The 20763-nt window shown below is 37.2% G+C and overlaps 1 protein-coding gene across 1 annotated transcript; it reads right to left on the bottom strand.

The window, feature by feature from the left end:
* Window positions 1-279: 279 nt before the first annotated feature.
* On the bottom strand, window positions 280-20761 carry TERF1 (telomeric repeat binding factor 1; the record flags this gene model as incomplete). Its single annotated transcript, XM_026841474.1, has 9 exons — window positions 280-716; window positions 6874-6938; window positions 8015-8058; window positions 9287-9393; window positions 12733-12882; window positions 14222-14308; window positions 14968-15098; window positions 17152-17247; window positions 20710-20761. Coding segments are annotated over 9 exons (885 nt in total), but the record flags the coding sequence as incomplete, so codon positions are not given.
* Window positions 20762-20763: the final 2 nt, after the last annotated feature.

Below are 20763 nucleotides of genomic sequence, written 5' to 3'. Positions count from 1 at the left end.
CAAGGACTATTACATTTTTAACTACCAAAAAAAGGAGTAATTTTGTAAAATTACCAATACCTACATATTTTTTGGTATAACTTACTGACAGAGATGACAAGTTTGACCAAAATTTCAAAGTGAAGGAAATCGAATTTGCATGTATTACATGGCAAGAAGTAAAATTATAAAAAGTTCTATGTGACTAGAGATACAACCCTTTAAAAATACAAAACACTTTACTCTGTATTAGCCTCTATCAAGCTAAACATGTTGCCAGGCATTTAGTACCCCTATGCACATAACTGACCTTTCTTAAATCACTGCAAGCATTTTCACGTTTTAGAAATTAGGTCATCTATTGCATGAGTATAAAAGGTCAGGCTTTACATTTAAGTCATCATTACCCAAGCAAGTGAGCTTACACGAACATTTTATACCTATTGCTATTCTGTTTCATGTTTTAGGACAGCAACACTGCCGGACACTTTGAGACTAAAACAAATTATTATTCTGAAAAGCTAGACTAGGTCCTTATGTAGGGAAAGGTCAAGAAGAGTCAATTTCTGTAATCCAAATCAGTCTTATTTGATCCTGCACAGTGTCCTCCACCGGTCTTTTAACATGACACTAGTTCGGTTGTTGAAGTCACCATGGACCAAAATTTTAGCCCAGTTACCCACTCCAAACTTCCTTATTCCTGATTTCAGTTCCAAGTCTTCTTTGTAAGTCCATCGCTAGGGGAAGAACAGAGAAAAATACTGGATATATGAACAGAAAGATATTAAAAGAGCTAAGCTTATAGCAAATATAAAAGCAAGTTTTTATACAGGTGTCTAAAGCTCTCATACAGCTCTTTAGACAGAGTAAAGATATCTGAGGGTCAGTAGGTCATTTTCTTTTGAGCACCATAACGACACCAAATAAAACAACAAAGGTTACCAAGTCAAGTGGTACAATACAGTAGCAGACATCACCTGGAACAAGAACGACATGCTTCAGTGTTCACAAGTTTACAGGAGGAAAAGGGAAGACAAAAGATAGTGGGCAAAGTTTTGCTTCATTCAGAACAGGCTTTCCAAAATTGTACTTTATTAGTCAAGACAAAACTTGACTGATCCTATTATGCATCACAAAAGAGAAAGCATTTTGTAACACATTAACCTAGGGACTAATAATCAAGACACCACTTACCAAGAACAAAGGAATTTCAGTACACTTAGAAAAAAAAATGCTAATATTTAAAATGCTGATAGAAACAAAATGATACATACTGCATTTGAAAGTGGGATCAGCCACATCCTCAGGTAACAGCTATGCATTTGGTTTTGGCCATTTGTTGAGCCCACTACTTAAATCTCAGTCATGACATATGAACTTTCTAGTATTTAGGTGATGACATTTCTCTCATAAAGAGACAAAATTACTTGCAGTTATATGTCTGTAAGCATTTACAGCTAATAGTCTTGCCAGTCAGAAGGATTTAATTGATAAAGGAGTGAGGATATACCATCTAGAGCTTCCTTGTCTGGTGAATTCCATTTGCTGCTGTTATGTACCATATGCTGCTTATCTAACACAGTTTTGGCAAAAAACAGCATGTAAAAGTTATAAGAACTCTGTAGCTGCCCCAGCGGGGCAAGGTTTACATCAGCAGAGGCCATCGCTGTGCTACTCCCTGTCCTCTCCTATAGCCACAGCAATAAACCATGCTGCTCTGACCTGATCTAAACTGCTATTCATATTATTTCCATGAAAGCATCTAGTGCTATGAATGCTTCACTCAAGCAGACCACATGCTGCTCCCTGCTACCGCTTAGAAAGGTAAAGGATGTTTTGAAATCTTTCCTGGGGCTTCAGCCAAGGGCCATCTATAGGCTCCTGCAGCATGGAACGTGGAACAAACAAGGCAAGTTCAGGACAGGGCTGAAGCCACATGCAGCTGCCCAGGCAGGGATTGGTCTTAACTTGGCTGGAAGGGCAAGGTGTGGAGGTTTGGTCCTGGACTGCCAGTTATACCCTCCCCTGGCTCCAGTTCCAGTATGAGCTTCCTCGAGACCTGATGTTAACAGTCCCAGAGAGCACAGTGAGATCAGGATAGATGTTGTGACCAGGAGAAACCCTTGTGCATGCTGTAGCTTTTCCTTTGAGTCTCTAGTTATCACCAGGCTGGATGGTCAGCCTGGCAGCAGTGACAGCAAGCTGACACCCAGGCAGCACAGGCCCCCTTTGCCTTTCCTTTGTGTCCTCAAATGAGTGAAAATTTCACTTTTTTTTTTTTAAAAAAAAAAAGACATCTTGCAAGTGTACACTGGAGTACAACCAGAACATGAAGTGCCCATGGAACACGTGTGTCAGAACTAGTGTTTGGTGCATCTAGCTGCACCAGTTTGCAAGTAAAGGACTTGTGAAGCAGGTAGGAGGGCCAGGATACAGGCAGGGGTAGGGGGCAGGCAGAGGGGCTGTGCCCATACCTGGGCATCTGCAAGCATTTGCCTGCCTGTGAACCTAGAGAGGCATGTGTGTGCTTCCACCAGTGAACTTACACCTCTACCTGACAGAGAAGAGATATAAACCTGTGTTTATATCTTACATGGGTACTGTGTGGGGGTGCTGCTGGGGGCAGCACCTCATCCATGGCAGCCTGAGACTGGCTGTATCTGTGTTCTGAGATTTGTGCTCAGCTTTGCTACTCCTAATGTCCCTTAACATCTTTGTAGCCAGAAGAATTTGGTCGAGTTTGAGTATTCCTGAGGTTAAATGTATGTAATAGTTATGTACTAGGGGAACAACTCTTTGCTGATGTGTCTACAATGGTAAGTTTATAACCAAACCTGTGGAGCGTTACGCAGACTCCCAAAAGGGACCTGTGCTAATAAATCTTCAAGATAATTGGAACAACTGGATTACAGTGGGAAGGATGTTTTTATAGAACAGTAGAAAAACAATAGGCGATGTAAAGGGCTGAAGGCCTAGATTGTGTAGTTTGGTGGATGAGAAGTTTACTAGAGCATGTACAAGACCACCTCCTATAAGTAACAGATCACTTCCAACTATCAAATGGGTAAATGGCATTGGCTATAAAGCAGGAGGGAACCTAGAAGAATCAGGCTACAGCTGACCTTTACAATCAGAAATTCCAAAATTGAGGACTTGGGTAGAAAAGGAAGTGCTTCAACTTACAGAAATTTAAACTTGATAAAGCCAACTAGTAGAACTGTGTAATGCAGATAAAAATCTGTGAATTACAGGGGAACAAACATCACTTAACTTCGCAAATAACATATCCAGTGGAAATGTAAACCACATGGCTGCTACCATTAGACAAATGCATACCATCCTGCTCATGCTCAAAGGGTGCCTGGGCAGGACAATCCAGGGCCTGCCATTATGATTGACAGTGGCACAGAAGGCCCATGTACCCAAGGATGAATCAGATTAAATACCTCATCCATAGAAATTTAAAAAAAAAATTTTTAAAACTTTCTCTTGATGACCTGAAAACCTTTTGGGGGATCCTTAAAAGCAACAACAATTTCACTAGGGATGGACCAGGTGACAATTTTGAGTGTCACTCTGCATGGCTCCTCCCTTCCCTTGAATTTAAGCTGCCAAAAGTGGCCGCAGCACTCAAGAGGTAAAAGGTGGAAGAAGGAACTTAGATAACATTCAGCCAGATCAAAATCTTACTGTGGTTGTTCTACAACCAACAAAAATTTGGCATCTACACAAAGTACAAGCTGAGGTACATGAAGACCAAACTTCACATCTGAAAGCTGGACTTAGTTGCATTAAGCTGGAATAAGTGCCTCTTCAAGAAACTATGATCACTGATAAACTTCACTAAGCAGTGAAAGAATTAGAGTGGTAGTAGTTCAGCTGTGTTTCTAAACAGTTAGAAACCTAAAATTTCTCTAGTCTACCCTTTATCAAAAATACTTCCTTTCTCCAATACTTCTGTTCCACAGAGCTTTTGCTCTTTAGCAGTGAATGGTGGGGTTTTTTACTATTAAGAGGCCAGAGATTCAATTGGAACCATCTAGTTTTTCCTCATTTTGGAGCATGCCTGAAAACCTTCCTAAACAAAATCTTTATTCAAGAAACAGTTATGCTTGACCTACAGCACTAGATAATTCAAATACTTCCACCAGAGACAAACACAACCCTTGTCACTTGTTCTAATGATTAATTACATTGCAGTTAAAAGGGTTGGGTTTTGCTTGGTTTGCTTTTAAATTGCTTATATTGAGCTTTCTTTTTAAAAGATATTTCTTCAGTATAACATGTAAATGAGGAGCCTGCCTTACAGGTAAACCAGATACTAATTTTCTTTTCACTGAGGAACTACATAGAGCAGTAACTTGAACCACCTCCCCACCCAAACTGCCTGTGCCTCCTGGGATGGCAGATACATAGATGCATTGTACCGCTAAGAGCTACCAAGACTGGTTGGGAGACTGGACATAATGCAGCACTATGCTTGAGCTAACATAATTACAGCACCTAGTCCAGAGCAATGTGACATTTGGTGCTCTCAATGTTGGCAGAGCAAGCTTGAGTTTGCCAGATAGACTGTGTAGACATACCCTCACATATCTAAAGATCTTGTTATTCCTTAGGTTACTAGAGTGGAACTGATTGTTTTCTTTTGATTGTGCATTCTGGGACTCTGATTTTTTTTTTTTCTCCAAGTTTAAAATATATGGATTTTTTTCCCCCTCCATAAAAGTGTGACTAAATTTTCAAAACCCAGATTTTCAGACACATAAAGCAAACTGTCAGTCAGATTTCAGACAACTCACAGGACTTGCCATACACATACAGGATATAAAGTTGAGTACAAACAGTTCTCTAAATTCTGTGACACTTGTATCCCCTAATTTAGCAATGAGAAAATAAAGTACACTCTTTTAATAGCACTGCAGATTGTTGTATGCAGCTAACTGAAAACACAGTAATGAAAGGCTGAAAACAGGCACTGAACCATTGCAGTGAAGTGCCATTTACAAAACAAGAGCAAACAATGCCAACATTGAAAGAGGGACTACATAGAAAAGGAAGTTCTAGAAGTCAACAGCTCTGACATTCACTGCATTCTTTCATGCATGCAGACAATTTTATAACCCAGATTATTAAGCAGAGGATCAGATTTATTGTTTAAAAGGCCAGTTATCACTGCTTTCTATACAATATTTATAAGAGGTCTCACTGGCAAGAATATGGAATAAATACCAGAGACAGCAAATGCCTACTTTGAATTTGAAGTGTTTAAAGAAACATAATTTTGAACCTTAACATCTTTCAAGTTTTCATAAAATTTTTAGTGAGTTATTCACTGCTATCAGATGTAATTTTCTATAAATTTAGTCTTTACATTTCAATTAAGCTTGAACTATGGCAACAGAATTAACCACATGACATCTATTTTTTCTAGCAATCTGTGTGCAGAAGGCCTAGACCTGGATACAGTGCTTGTAGCTCACCCTGTAACAGACTACCTCAACAAAAATAGGTGAATATAAAGCTGTCATTAGCTCTGTGTCAGCTGTGGTCCAATTAGTTTCAATCTTGGTGTTGAAAACAAGATTGGTGAAAGTGTGCATGCTTAACAGCAACTGGCTGACAAGGTACCTATCCAAGTATAAGTATTTTGAAGGCAACAAGTAAATCCAGCAAGTGCTGATTTTTTCTGGTTTTATTTGCAGCTTTTAAAGGACACTCTCAGTGATTTAACTATTCCTGAGATTTGTGAGAAAGTGAAAACTGTTTATGAGTAGCAGGGGGCTTAACCTCCAAGGATAGATGAGCTCCCATTAGGAGCTCAACCAATTCAAAGGACAGCATATAACTAAAGATTTAACCAGTACTTCAGTAAAAATGCTTAAAGAACTAGTAGTACAACTCTCAAGGGCAGTCAAAAAACATAAGCACATCTGTCCTTCCCTGTTATATGAAAAATGAAATGTCAAAATTAACACCGGAAAAATGAAACACCAAAATGGACACATGTTGGGAATGTGCACTGTTATCTAAACAGAAAGACTCCATGTTACTTCCTAAGAGATATTCTTAAGAGGAATTCACAGTGGGAATAGATTTAATATTAATTCCCTTCAGAAGTGTTTATCATTTTATCATAACTCAAGAAAATTGGCAATGTGTAAAAATCAGTTTGCACCAATTCACCTCAGCATCAAATCAACTTTGAATTTCCTTCTGTTAAGGCACAGACTTCTGTACTTCCCACCAACAAGGAATTCTATCATTAGTGAATATAGAAGAATTGTTTTAAAGTAATTCAATGAAGTAGGCTTACCCATGAAGAGAATGCAAAGGACTATTTGAAGTGTAACATTATAAAAAAGACTATTTGGTTTATAAAAACTAGAATGGTTGCTCAAGTAAATATATGTTTTCACCTCATATGAACAACGTATTGAATTATAAAATTGCTGAATTTTAACCTTCTAATTGGGAAAACAATCTTTGATGTTCGCCCCAAACTCTCATGGGCAAATGACATGCCAATTTCTTTAATCTTTGGATTAAGAATTTTTGCATTTTTTTTCACATTTAAAAAAAGACTAAAGACTCAGACTAAACTTTAGTAACAGTGTATTTCAACAAATTAAAGGCTGCGCATTAGCAACAATAAATGAGTCTGCATAAAAAAGGTTGGGTTTTTTTGGTGTGTGGTGTGTTTTTTTTTTTTTTTTTTAAGGACATGAACTAGAACTTAAACAGTTTCAAGAGCTATAGCACAATTTGAGTAAGGGAGAATCCTAAACCCAGGCATTTTGGAGAGTCAAATGAAGCTGGAAAAACACTTAACCTCCAACACTATGTAATACAGATTAATTTTATCTCCATTTAGACTAGAGAATGAGTACAAACCTGTCTTCTTCGTCCAGAAGCTAAAGCATCTCCATGTGCTTCCAAATTTTGCAAGCTGTTCAGACCTAGAAGACAGTTAATATACATCCATTATATACATTAAGGCAGTTTTGCATTCTACCATTTACATGAGACAAGAACATGCACTATTTTGATATGCTTTGACAGACTAGGCAAATTTCAGTGTCTGTTTATATGCATATATAAAAGTATATGAATATACACAGGAATGTCACCTTAGTCCAAGGACTCAAAAAATAGTCTGTTCAAAAAAGTCACTATATTTTCTATGCAACAGAGTTAACAGAAAATTATATTTACACAATTAGGTAAAGTTTGGTACATAATAATGAAACAGTGTTATTTCATTTTGGTAAAAACATTTTTACTATATACACTGCTCTCATTTCACACAGAGAATGCAAACTAACCACCAATCAGAGCTGTGATACTTTGTAGGCAGGTTCCATCCTTTCTATAGAACATGTGTCAGGTTCTAACTAAAGCAAGCATCCAAGGCATCTTAAGAGTTTGTCATTCCAAGTACAACATGGCCACATGCAGAAGCTACAGTGTCACCCCACTGTGGTAAGACGGTGCTAACGGTCTTCAGAACCTACTTTATTATATAATCCATGTTATAAGTTCTTAAAAAGTAATACCAGGAAGATGCACAAACCTCCTAAATTTTTGTATTTTATACTACAATCTGTTTTTCCAATTGTCCAACCTCTTTACTTCTTTCACCCCAAAGTTATCTGGGTCAGAAGTCAGAAACAGACAAGTTTGAGTATTCCTCTGGCAGCTTTCTTTTGCACTGGATACTGTAAATCGCAGTAAAGCAAACAAGAACACAAAACCTCAAGCAAACCAGAAAATAGTGAATGATTTTGCAAAATGAGTTGCCAGAAAGCCTTAAGCCATTTTATAGCTTCCTGAACATTGTAACCACCAAATCTGCATTTGTGCAGAAACCACACACAACAATTGAGAAATTTTTTTCCACCACAACTGTTTTTATATTATCTGATCACATCAGACAGCAGTTATCAAACCACCAACCCATTTACTGTGGGGACGTAATGAAGAAAGCATTTGACATGACTACTTTGAAAAAATGTAAAAATAAGCTAATACTCACTCTGAAGAACACTTCTCTCTCTGTGTTTCTGTCCTAAATGAGGCCTGCAGGGAATATAAAGCTGAAGTAATGATACACAAAACGATGAAATGTCTATGACTAAGAGCAAGAACAACAGTAATTTTTAACTTACTGTGTTTTTTTTTTTTTTTTATGGACCCAGGTTACTGATTTGTAATGCTCTGTTGCTCTTTCATTGATGTTTAAAAAAGCCAAAAATAAATTTCCTAGGCAGCAACTTGCCATTTATGTGATTCCACAATATTTAAATGAAAGAAAATCCTAAGATCTCTCTACAGAAACAATGACATACAAACACTAACTGCTTCAATCCATTTACCCTCTTAACCTTGCCTCCCTATAACTGGAGAAGAAATACACATGGTATTACACATTCAATTTGAAGACACAAGGCATTTTGCAGATCTATTTTTTCATATCTTCCTCACAATCCAGGAATTGTTTCCATATGTTTTTTCATCAAGTCTTTCATCATACCTCTCAGATGTAATTGTGTCAAGAGATGCCATTCTAAAAAAAAAAAAAAAAAATCATCTTACAACTTGTCTTCCTGTATATTCTGTCTGTATCAGTCAAATTTCCTTAATTATATGATGCCAAGTATTCAAAGTATAAAACAGCAGAAATACAAGCTCTATCCCAACTACAGACTACAGTTTACTCCCAATGAAAAAGAAGATGTGGTATTTTTCACCATAAAGTCAAAGGACAGGGGAAGGAACTGGGCTTCAAGCTCTCCCAGCATTTCTTAAAAAAGCATGTAAGTGTTTTGAGGGTTCACACTGCCAGAATCATGAAGCAATGTAACTATTTCCCATCACACTAATACCAGTAAGAGAATCTTATGTTTAGCTGCAAGGAAAAAGTTAAAGACTGATTCCCTTTCTCATTCTCTTTGTTCTCTAGAAGATGTATACCCTGAAATTAAGAAGGCAGGAGTAAAAGGAGCTCAGTCAGGCATAAAGAAAAAACAACATGAAGTATTTGTTTTTATTGTCATATGAGACTGACAGCTGTTTAAACTGAAAAATGTGCATCTTCAACAACTTAATGCCAAACTATTTGATGTAAATGCCAAAAGTAACAACCATAGCAAAGCCAAAACTTAAAAATGGAGAATGTGCTTGTAGTTATTTTTCTATTGGATGGCAGTTTGGAATTTAACATCCTTCCTTCTACCTACTCTTAGTTCTGCAAGCTTCAAGTTACTGTCTGACCACAACCCTCAGCAGTATAACACTTAATACAAACCTTCGTTTTGTTTCCAAATAACTTTTGTCATTTTCTTCAACATTCACAGTTTTGTTTTGCAATGCTGTTGCTCCCAATCCATTAGACTCTACCTGTTTTGTGGCTGCCTATAAGAAATGGAATTGATACTTTAATTTTAAAGCCCGTCAGCATACCTAGATAGTAGTAGTGGTTTAATAATTAAGATTGTTATCTAAGATATATATCTAAGATTATATATCTTAGATATATTATCTAAGATATATAATATTAATATGTGTACTCTATTAGGACTAACAGACTCTTCAGAGGTATTACCATTAAAAACACATTACAGTTTTGAAACTACTGAGAAGTTGAAATTAATCTAGATCTTTTTCAGCTAACTCAGAGAAATTTTAGTGATAGCCATAAGTAAGTGAATACTTGCATAATAAATGAACATACAGATGGGTGAAATAGATTGTGGACATTAACTAAGACTGCAAATACTATGAAAGCACTCCAAAGACTGTTTTTATAACTAGATTAGAAACTGAAAACTGACAGGCCTCATGGGTTCCTCTAGTTCTGTAGCACATGGCAGGATCAAACACTTTCAAGACACATGTCTGATCAGACTTTAGACCTGTACTAGCAAAAGAATTCTGTAACCTCCTGCCTAAACCTTTAGCCATAAACTAAGATTATTTCTCCTCAATTCCCAATAAGAGGAAGGAATAGTTCATTACTCTTTATAGAATGTCCAAAGGATTGTAAGATTTCTACTTTTTCCTAGATTTCTCCCACTTACTTGCTGTAACAAACACCACCTTCAAAAAATTATATCAGTCTCCATTAGGTCATTCTTGTCACTTTGCTTTCAACTTTCTTACATCTTCCATCCAACACTGCCTGTACAAGCCAAGAAATGACCCTTTTTGCAACACGCAAATATCAAAATGATCCAAAGTTGACAGACTCACTACAGGCACAGTATTAATTCTTTTTCTACTTAGCCAGTTGCTCCCCTTTTCATCTGTTTCGTCCTTCAGGGCTTGCTTTTGCCTCCTGTTAAATTTTCTGCCACCCATCCAGTCTTCTTGAAATCTTAACCTGTCCTTCACAGTAGCTTGCAGAATCTCTCAACATTTATGAGTCAGATAATATAAAAACATACTATATTTCAATCATTTATTCATGAAAATCCTGGAGGGTTTTCTGGTCACAGATTCCTTCCAATCACAGAAAAAAGTTTCACTCCTAAATTTCATAGCTACCCAAACTACCACATCTTTCAGCTGTAAGTTTTCAAAATACTGGCTCTTTTACCGTGATTGATGGAAGCAAAACACATGTGAAAGTGAGGACATGTTTCCACACAGATAAATGGGTAGAAAGGGTTTAGGTTAAAAAAGTTTAAATCCACTATATTGTATTTTTAAAGTTAACAGTAGCTTTCAAATTATAATTGTCCCTAAAAATAAGAGGTTTTGAAAGAAATTAAAGTTATAAACAAAAATTATGAAGAATTCAGATCAATGCCTTCTTGCTATAGATCATTTTTCCTTATAATGCATTGTCTGCAGACTATTCATAGGGCAGCTAACCTGTAGGAGTTTCTTGAAGTACAAAAGCTTCATTAACAGTAGGATCTGCAATCCTGTAGATTCCAAGCTTGACAATAACCTAGAAAAAACAGTCTACAAAACAGTATAGCAATGTAGACCACATTATGGTGGACAAAAAGCTGGACATGAGCTAGCAATGTGACTCAACCCAGAAAGCCAACCTGGGCTGCATCAAGAGAAGTGTGGCCAGCAGGTCAAGGGAGAGGGGATCCTCCCCCTCTAGTCCACTCTTCTGAGATCCCATCCAGAGCTCTGAGAACGCCAACATAAAGACATGAAACTGCTCAAGCAGGTCCAGAAGAGGGCCATAGAGAAGATCATAGGGCTGGAGCACCTCCCTTATGAGGACAGGCTGAGAGAGTTGGGGTTGTTTAGTCTGGAGAAGGCTCTGGGGACACCTTACTGCAGCCTTCCAGTACCTAAGGGGGGCCCCATGAGAAAGATGGGGACAAACATTTTAGCAGGGCCTGTTGCAATAGGACAAGTAGTAATGGTTTTAAACCATTTAGATTTAGACTAGATATAAGGAAGACATTTTTTAAGATGAGGGTGGTGAGACACTGGAACAGTTTGTCCAGAGACGTGGTAGATGCTCCATCCCTGAAAACATTCAAGGTCAGGTTAGATGGGACTCTGAGCAACCTGAGTTGAAGACGTCCCTAGTCATTGCAGGGGGATTGGACTAGATGACTTCTAAAGGCCCCTTCCTACCCAAACTGTTCTATGATTCTAGTTATACTTCTACATATGGCACCAGAAGAAAGAAGAGAGATTAACAGTTAAAGCTAGAGTGTTTTTCTGTAGACAACTCAGGCTACACTTCTGGGAAACAGTTGGGTATTGCATAGCAGAAGGGGGAACTCTTCACAAAAGTTGTCTCCCCATGTCCCAGAGTAACTCAGTCAAAGTAAAGATTTCAGATTTAAGACTTGCAACTTTGGTGCAGATAGTAGCACAGATGTGCAGGCAGTGGAGGTGCAGCCACAGAGGACCTATAGTGTTGCAGACCTCCTCCAAACCTCCATCTCCTCTTAGACTCAAAGAAATAGCCTTGAAAAATAAAGTTGAAAACTGACAGCTGAATAAAACCATTAAGATATTCCTTGCATTATACTTCAAATGCATTTAATAAGTTCTCTAGTTGTTCTTTCTGGTAAGAAAATGAAAACCCCAGAGGAACTTCAAGTTTGTTTATTTAAAATTTGCTTCTTATTACCTTTAGATGTTTGTGCTTTTGTAATCGAGTAATTCAATATTCTTTTGTAGGAAGTAAACATAAAAGAAATTCTTTACAATCCTCCTGAAGATGAACTGGAGGAGGAATGTTGCTCTTACCTATTTTAAATCACTTTGAGCAAGATGGTTTGCAAGGAACTTTTTTATTTACAGGAAAACCACAATAATAGTTTTCCATCTTCAAACTCCTCTAACATTCCTAAAGCTTTTAGCCAAATTAACATGTTGATCTTAGTTTTAGTATAAGAAGTCACATAGACTTAAACAAAATAAACATTAAATATACAGTTACATTATCTTTTAAGGAGTGTCAGATCAGAACTTCTCTTAAAGATACACTAATGACAGGGCTCTTTACAAAAATAGTTAGAAAAAAGCATAACTAAACCAGTTGTGAATGTTTTTTTTCCACAAAAATTTTTAGACACGTCTTACTCCTGCTAATTTTTCTCCTAAACATATATTAAACCTTTTTTTAAGAAGGCAAACCAAAGGAAAATAAAGCTTCCTCTTCATCTAATACAATAACAGAATATTGTCTTAACAACTCCCTAGAAAGTATAAACTGTTTAATCTTATCAGGTACTTTTGAATTAAGTTTCGAAAATAGTTTTAACATACCTGTATTAAGTAGTTAGTTTCATTCTCTTTCATGAAAAGTTCAATGTAAGCCTTGACTTTACTTATCAAAAGATCGTAACTGAAGCTTTGGAGAAGGGGAACATATGGATCCTTGCTTCTAATTACAGCTGCCAGCTTCATCCTTAAAGGCTAAGAAAAGCACAGCTTTATACAATACAAAAGTATATCTTGCAGTAACCTTGACATCTATGCTAAACAGGACATACACAAACAAAACTAAACATGACGATTAGTTTTCTCAATATGCCTATATAACTTCATGCTACAGTTTGAAGGGTTCTAAAGTTAACTAGGCATAATACCAGGAGGTTACTTTATGTGCTCAGTAAATGGTTAAGTGTAGCTTTCCAGAGATCCTAATTTTCATTCCCTTTATAAATAACACTGAAAGAAGGGTTGTCAGCAGAGCAAAAACACCCAGAAAAGGCCACTTATTACTGGGTTCTCTTTTCTTATTTGCCACCTCAAAATCACTTCCATCAAAGGGGGTTTATAGTGTTAGTAGAGGAAAAGTACTATTTAGTACAGTAGCATTAAGGACACACTGATAATTGCAACTCCACATTTTGTCTACCAACCACTCTGAATCTCAGAGACCAACATAGCCAAGAATTAACCTCTGTGTACAGGTTGCATTTTTACTTATGAATTTGAATACTATTACCACAGCCTACACTTTCTGAACATCTTAATCCTCTGAATGAAGAGCATATCTAAAGAATGTTATGCATGTACTACTATTCACACAGAACATGTGTCCTAATATAACAGAAGATAAAGGCAGCATTTTTGCTTTCTTTTCTTTTCGCCTGCAGTCCCACTTTTACTCTTTTCTCCACTCCCAGCAAATTCAGGTGTGTGTACTACTAGCTATTATTTTTAAAGAGATATACACTCAAACTTGCATCTTTCTGAATGATGCAGTCCACAGCAAACCCAGAGGTGGCCTGACCCACATGTGTTATCTTTTCCAGCTAAAGGCATAATAACATCCACTCTACACTATGGATGCTAATAAGCTTTCCTTCCCTGTAATGCTTCAGTGTGTAGAACAATAAACAGAGATGACAAATAGAGGGCACTGCACAGTAGGGAACTACTATGTCTCTACCAGCATGTTTATACTGTCTTTACATTGAGAAAACAGATTCTGGGAGTTTTATATTGCTATAGTGATACTTCATTCCTCACATGAAATGGGAAAGGGGGATGAAGTTTGGATTGATGCTGCCCACAGTGAAGAACAACAGCTGCTAGAAGCTTTTTACTCCCCCACATCACCTGTTATTTCTATCAATCCCTTAGACATAAGTTTCCTTTTGTATTTACAAGTGCCATGGGTGTGCAAAGTGCCTGCATAGGTAGTAATTAGGAGGAGCTATGCAGGTAGCATTTGCTAGCTTTGGAAACCCCATTCTGCTCTTCTCAGAAAATGAGAGCACTTAATGCAAGTTAAACAAGTTACTACCTTATTGGAGTCCGAGTCCGTATATATCCTTTCAAGAACTTCAGCAGCCTCCTTGAAATATCCATTTTCCATATAGACTGCTACAATCTACAAATATAGTTACAAGATATGCTTGTAATACATTTCACCTGAGATCCAGAAAAAACAAGAGAAGTCACACTTTTACAGTTTTGTAAGACTTCCAAAATCTAGAGAGTTAGATATCTAATTACCAACAATTATCTAGTTATAACAATTAGTTCTGAAGTAATATTACACCTTATACATAAAGGCCTAAAATCTCTCCACTAGGAATTTAAAAGAATCCTCACTGATGCAAAGTATCCCATACTTACACTATTGCTTTCATCTTTCCACAAGACTTTCACAGTCTCGATAGTTGTCAACATGTTTTTACATGTTTCTCTTTGAAGTCAAAAATCTTCTAATACAGATAATTACTTTTAAGAAAAAAAGCTATAATATATTTTAAAGCTCAAGATACAAGAATTTTGAAATTGTTATCAAATGATACTTAATTTTTTCAGATTGGCAGCTTTTGAAACAATTTTGAACTGGAACAAACAGGAAACAATTTAGATAGGAAAAGTTTCCCTATACAGATCCGTTTATTCTGTGCTGGAAAATACAACATCCTAAGAAAATTCAGTTCAGCCTGCTAATAGCTTAAGTTTTTTTAAAAGAAGCCTTGTTTTAGCAGAACAAATAGGTAGCATGATGAAGGATTTTGATTAAGTCACACAGACCTGAATTTGAATCAAGACACGAATATCTTCATGAAGCTTTTCTAGTTTATTTTCTTCCCTTTCAAGTGAAGTCCAGAAAAGCAGAGCAGATTCCAAAGGTGAAATTCTTTCATCATTTTCAAAATGGCATTCTTAGGGGGAAAAAAAATAAAGAAAAATGTGTTTAAAAACTTAAAGGAGAAAGCTAAATACATTACTTATATACAATAATGTTATACATATAATCTCAGTTTCTTTTTCCTCAATTAATTTTTAGTCTCTCTTCAGGTGTGTTTAAGAGACCTGAAGTAAGTGCCTTCTTTACAGTGAGACTGGTTCTTCCTACCCTTGCTAATAGCATTACTGTTACATTTTTGAGGGAGATTGTGTGCCTGCTAATTATTGTTCACTTAAAATGCCACTTGTAATAGTGCTAAATTTAGCATCACGTACTTGGGCTGGCATTAATAATACTCTTAAATAAAGCTTGGCATCAGATATCAAAACATTTGGTATTGATACTGCTAATTTTGCAATATAACCACAATCTTAAGGTTCCCCCCCCCCCCCCCTGTCTTACATTTTAAGGGGTTAAACTAAGACGGAAATTCAAACAGCTTAACACAGGAGTGTCACTGCAAAAGCAGACGCAACCTCCCATGTCATTGTACATCTGTACCAACACCAAGGTTTGTGCAAACTCCCAGCAAGCAGAATCAGTGACCAGTTCTGGAAGAAATCTAGCCCAGCAAAATAACCATCCTCTCACCACTCTAGAAAGTTTCCCAGCCTGGTCATTGCAGATCTGCCCAAATGAGTGTGCCAACATCACAGATGCAGTAGGAGCTGGCAGGTGCACAAGACTTTTTTCCCCCCATGGCACTGTCAGTTTAGCTCAAGATGTTCACACTGAATTACAGTCTCACTTATTCCTCCATTTTATGTGACATCATAGCAGAATCTCTCTCAATATCTTCTTATTCCTTACTGTAAGTATTTTTCAGACAGAACATAAACAATTTAACACTGAAATACTAAAACATATTTGATATCTGCTACAGTAAAAGACTAACACTGAAAATTTAAATAGTACTATATAGATACACATTTTTAAAATAACACTTCTGTGTTTCTCTAATTATTGTTTCAATCAAGTAATATGACACAATATTAAACTTAATATGAAGTACACCCAAAGTGTTTAGCTCAGAGCTGGCATCTGAAACAACCTACTCTGTTAAGGCTCAGATTAAATATTTTAATAATTGGAAAAGGATTAGGAAAGCTACCATAAAATATATTAGCTTTCCATGTACACTGTGCAACTACATCTGATGCAATACCTACGAAGCACATGCAATTTTCCTCACCACACAGGTCATTCTCTACACTGATAAAAACATGCATTGAAGTAATTCCCAAGTGTTATATATAACAATATAGTTTTAAAGCATTATCAGAAAAGTTTCATAATTTGTAATGATTAATTATTGTAAATATGAGAATTTTATTCCCAAGTTGAACTAAATCAAGAAGAGTGTTACTGCCTGACAAGCAACTTCAAGAAATTTCATTTTATAAAAACAAGGTAGGCTAAAATACACTTTTTTCTATGCTCATGCTGACAAGACTGATTTTGAAGCCCTTAAATTCCAATGAATTTTACCAAACAGTGAAAACTTGCAGCAAAAAAGTTGTCTTCCAGAAACTTGAGCATGGAAGCACAATTAGCTTGGCTAAACCACTAATTCGTAAATACAGCCAAATAGGAGGCATGGTAGTGAGTAAGCGTCCCAAGGACCTGCTGCCAGCTGAAAGTCTTACAGCCTTCTGTAAGAAACAAGGGCAGTCATCCTCTTCATCAATATTCTTATTCCTACTGACTGTCCTGCTTTAACCTCAAATTACATGTGCAGAAAGAAATGCACATTCTGTGCTTTAAACTTACAAATATTACTAAGAGCTAGTCAATCTTTTTTCCAGTATGTCTTTTGTTGATACTACTCTAACAAAAAGAACCCTATAATTTTAAGAAGCATATAGTTATTCAAACTCTGAGCACCTAAATCAGTCAGCACAGATTAACAGTAGTCCTGCATACAGCTAAGCCACATGTGGAATACAGCCAGTCCAAAACCTAATACACCTCTGTGCAAGTTCACACAAATCTGTTTAAACAAGTGAGAAAGAATCAAGAGTATTTACCAAGGTTTTTTCCCTTTGCAATTCTTATCAAAAGTTGACAAAGATACACCACTTTTTTCGTATGTGTAGGTATTATGGAGACACTGTTAATAAGAGCTGGAAAAGAAGAGAAAAGTTAAGTCAGTTTTGCTCCAGCACTGCCACAGTGTGGCTAGAAATATACTAGACACTTATCAGACTAATAATCAACTAAATTTCTAATCATTACGAAACTGATGATACACATTTAATTAATATTGTTCCCTGTTAAAAGAACTTGAATCTTATTTAAGAATTTATTCAGAAAAACTTATCCTTCTTGCAGTTCATAACAGTAACCTAGTAGTAAGATGCATCAACAGGCTTATATTCATCAAATTAGAAGACCACAGTATCTTACATAAAGTGTTTTTTTTTTTGCTCAGTAGCTTACTATGAAAGACAACCATCTGCTTCAGAGAACTTTTCTGTGGAATGCCCATAAAACACATGCCACATGCACACTGGTAACACTCGCATGTTCCTATAGCAACTGACAGACCAAAAGCAGCAAAAGCTACAAGGAAAGCTTAAGTCAGAAATGTAAGTCTACAAAGGAAATCCTCCTTACAAGCTTGGGAGGTGACAAAGATTCTTATATATTTTAGAATGGGACCTATCATGAGATGATTTCCACCATTCTGGTTACTGTGAACTTCATATTTTAATGTGCTGAATATAGCAATTCATCTTCCCAGCATAACACAGAAACATTTGAAATGAAAAGTGAAGAATGTGTCAAGTGACTTGTCTAAGCAGCAGACTGAACACCCTAGTTCAGAAAGCATTTATGTACACATTTCAGTGTCAGCCTAGCAAAAGCCAGGATTCTGGAGCAAGGGACCCCACATTTTGCAATGATGCAACTAAAGCACATAACACATTGTTTTAATTGGATGTACACAGACTACTTGCTTATTAGTGTATGATCATCTCCTATGAACAATGGGTAAGCATGAAATTACAAAGTCATTAAATAGCCCCAAATGATTACCTAAGCAAACATCAAACAGGATATTCTTGTTTGGGCTCAGAAGAACACACAACTGCCTCAGTGAGGACAGGTGATACAAGAGCTTTTAATTCCTACAGCTAAAACTGGAAGTAGAAAAAGACCACTGCTAAAATGCCACTCGTTATAATCACAAATTCATGCATCTTCCATAACAGACAATAGAGTTCAATTTCAGAGAGTTTGTATGAGTTGAACAATAGTAATAAGCACCATCATCATGCCCTGAACGTAGAGCCAGAGCTTGGAATTTTTTGAAGTAGGGCAGAATACTGCAACTGAACAATTCCACAGAATGAAAGGGGTCATCCTGGCAAGTAGCTTGAGATCTTTCAGCTTCCTCTGTTCTTTTAACGTGCACCTACAACGTGCTAAAGCAAACTTCCTGTGCTTGGTTTGTACAATGGAGCAGTATTTAGTGCACAAGTTACATTTTTTAGATTTATTCCAGTGAACAAGAAACCTTGCTTACTGCATAGACACCAGGTCCTTAGCAGCAATTACTCACAAGTAATGCAGACAAACAGAAAAAGACATAGCCTCAGTAATCTTTTCTAGACTGTTCTCCTTCCCTGCCCCCAGAGCAGTTTCTCCACTTCATTTGTTAACAGCACCCTCAATCATAAAATGCTTTCCTACCTATGTCCACTGAAATGTATTTCTCACCTTAGCCTTTCATTAGAAATTCTAAATATCCAGTTCTGTGCCATGTAGATACCTACAGAAGCTATTTCAGGTATACAGACCATAAGATCCTGTCAAGGAAGGATAAGGTAGGCAAGGCATGCAACCTTGTCATGCTCTCTTTAAATCCCTAATCCCAGGTAACCTAGCTATTCCTGCTTGGAAGTGTACTGAGCTATACAGAAATATTAAGTATCTCCTAACAAAATATCTTATTCCCTTAGCCTTCCTACCTTTCTGCACTTGCTTAAGTTTGAGTTGACCTTCTTGCTGACAGTCATTATTTCAACAGGGTCTCACTTTGACACATGCAAGACTAATAGTTTTGTATTTCTATAAAAAAAAATAACACCTGCTTTTCTAATGCAGTCTTATTACTGAGCTTAGCCTTTTACGTAACTTTTACACTTCTGACTCGGTAATCTTACAGTACCAATACGTCCCAACTCTTTGTTGCTGAAGAGGAACAAATTCCAAATTTGCTATTAGTTCTCAGTTCCACATGGTATGGTATTCTGTATAATTTAATCATTTTACTAATACGGTCCTGAAAAGTCTTCCTGTTCTTCTTGGGATACTCCAATCTGCTTCTGTGTTGACCGTATCTCTGCTTCCCACCTACACCTTCATGAAATTTCAGTACACTTCTCCCACTGAGTCACAGTTCCAAGGCTAAACACAGAAGCACCATTAATAATTTAATCTAGCTGCCCCCCATTCAACGTACTTTATGTTACCTTTAGATTTCCTATCTCTTACAATTTTTCATATCAATCTTTTTACTCATCATTCTGCCTGCCATTGTATGCTGTTCTTTGCAAAAGTTTAAACAAGCCATGCTATCACATTTTTCAAGAACACACACACACACTAAAAATAATCCCCAAAAGCTCTAACCTGGTATCTTCAGGAAAATGATTTATAACAGGAAAACCATCACAAATCCATCAAATTTATCTGAGCCCTATACATTTGCTTGCAGCTGTTAAGTACCCTCCCTCTTAAGTATTTCTCATTTTAAATATGTATTTTTCCATTCACCAGTTAATTCCACCTTTGTGTGCTATAGTGCCTTGAAATACTTCTAGTCTTCTACCATAACCCTGAATATAAACTCATAGAACTCAATGTATTTAAGTAATTATACTGGTTTTTACATTTGCATCTCTTCCCTAAATCCTCTTCAACTCTTCAGTAGCCTTGAACTCTCAGCATCTGAGGCCTCAGCTTCATAACTGCTGATGGTGTATGGGCAACCACATACCACATTCAAGCTTCAAAGAATCACAAGTGACAGATTAACACCAATGCTTGTCTTCACCTAATCATGTAAAAGCCCTCACCCCTAAACCTTCAGTAACCACAGTTTTCTTGGCACAGTTCAGTTTGCTTCTCTCCCTGGTCTCAATCAAAACATTAAAATTCCCCAGAACTATGATTACCTTAAAACATTCCAGCAGAGCTGCCATTGCATATTAAACTCAAATACCACTGGAACAATACCACTGCAAACAAAAGTTCTGCCTGCGTTGTTTTACTTCCACCATGTGCAAGTGTTGCTGATACCGTCAAACCATCTCTGAATACCCTGAAAGTCTCAAGAATCTTCTGAAGCCCTCAAAAGAGCTGAAAACTTCCTCAACGATAGCGACCGCAATAGTTAGAAGGCTTCGCGGATCTGCAAAACGTAGTTATAAGAACTACAAATAAGTGCAGGAGCAGTGCTAGCGCTTTAGCACACCCCTCGGTGTGCTGCCCACAGCTGCCCCGCACACCCCGCGGGGCCGCGCTGCCCGCAGAGCGCCCGCACCCCCGGAACCCCAACAACGGCCGCCGCCCCTCACCCTGCGCCACGCTCCCCCACCGCCGGAACTCCGCCGAGCAGCCCTCCCCGAAGT

Source organism: Athene cunicularia (genome assembly GCF_003259725.1).
Source record: "Athene cunicularia isolate RWA chromosome 2 unlocalized genomic scaffold, athCun1 chr2_part1, whole genome shotgun sequence".
Taxonomy (NCBI): domain Eukaryota; kingdom Metazoa; phylum Chordata; class Aves; order Strigiformes; family Strigidae; genus Athene; species Athene cunicularia.
This window is presented reverse-complemented; position numbering and strand designations above follow the sequence as displayed.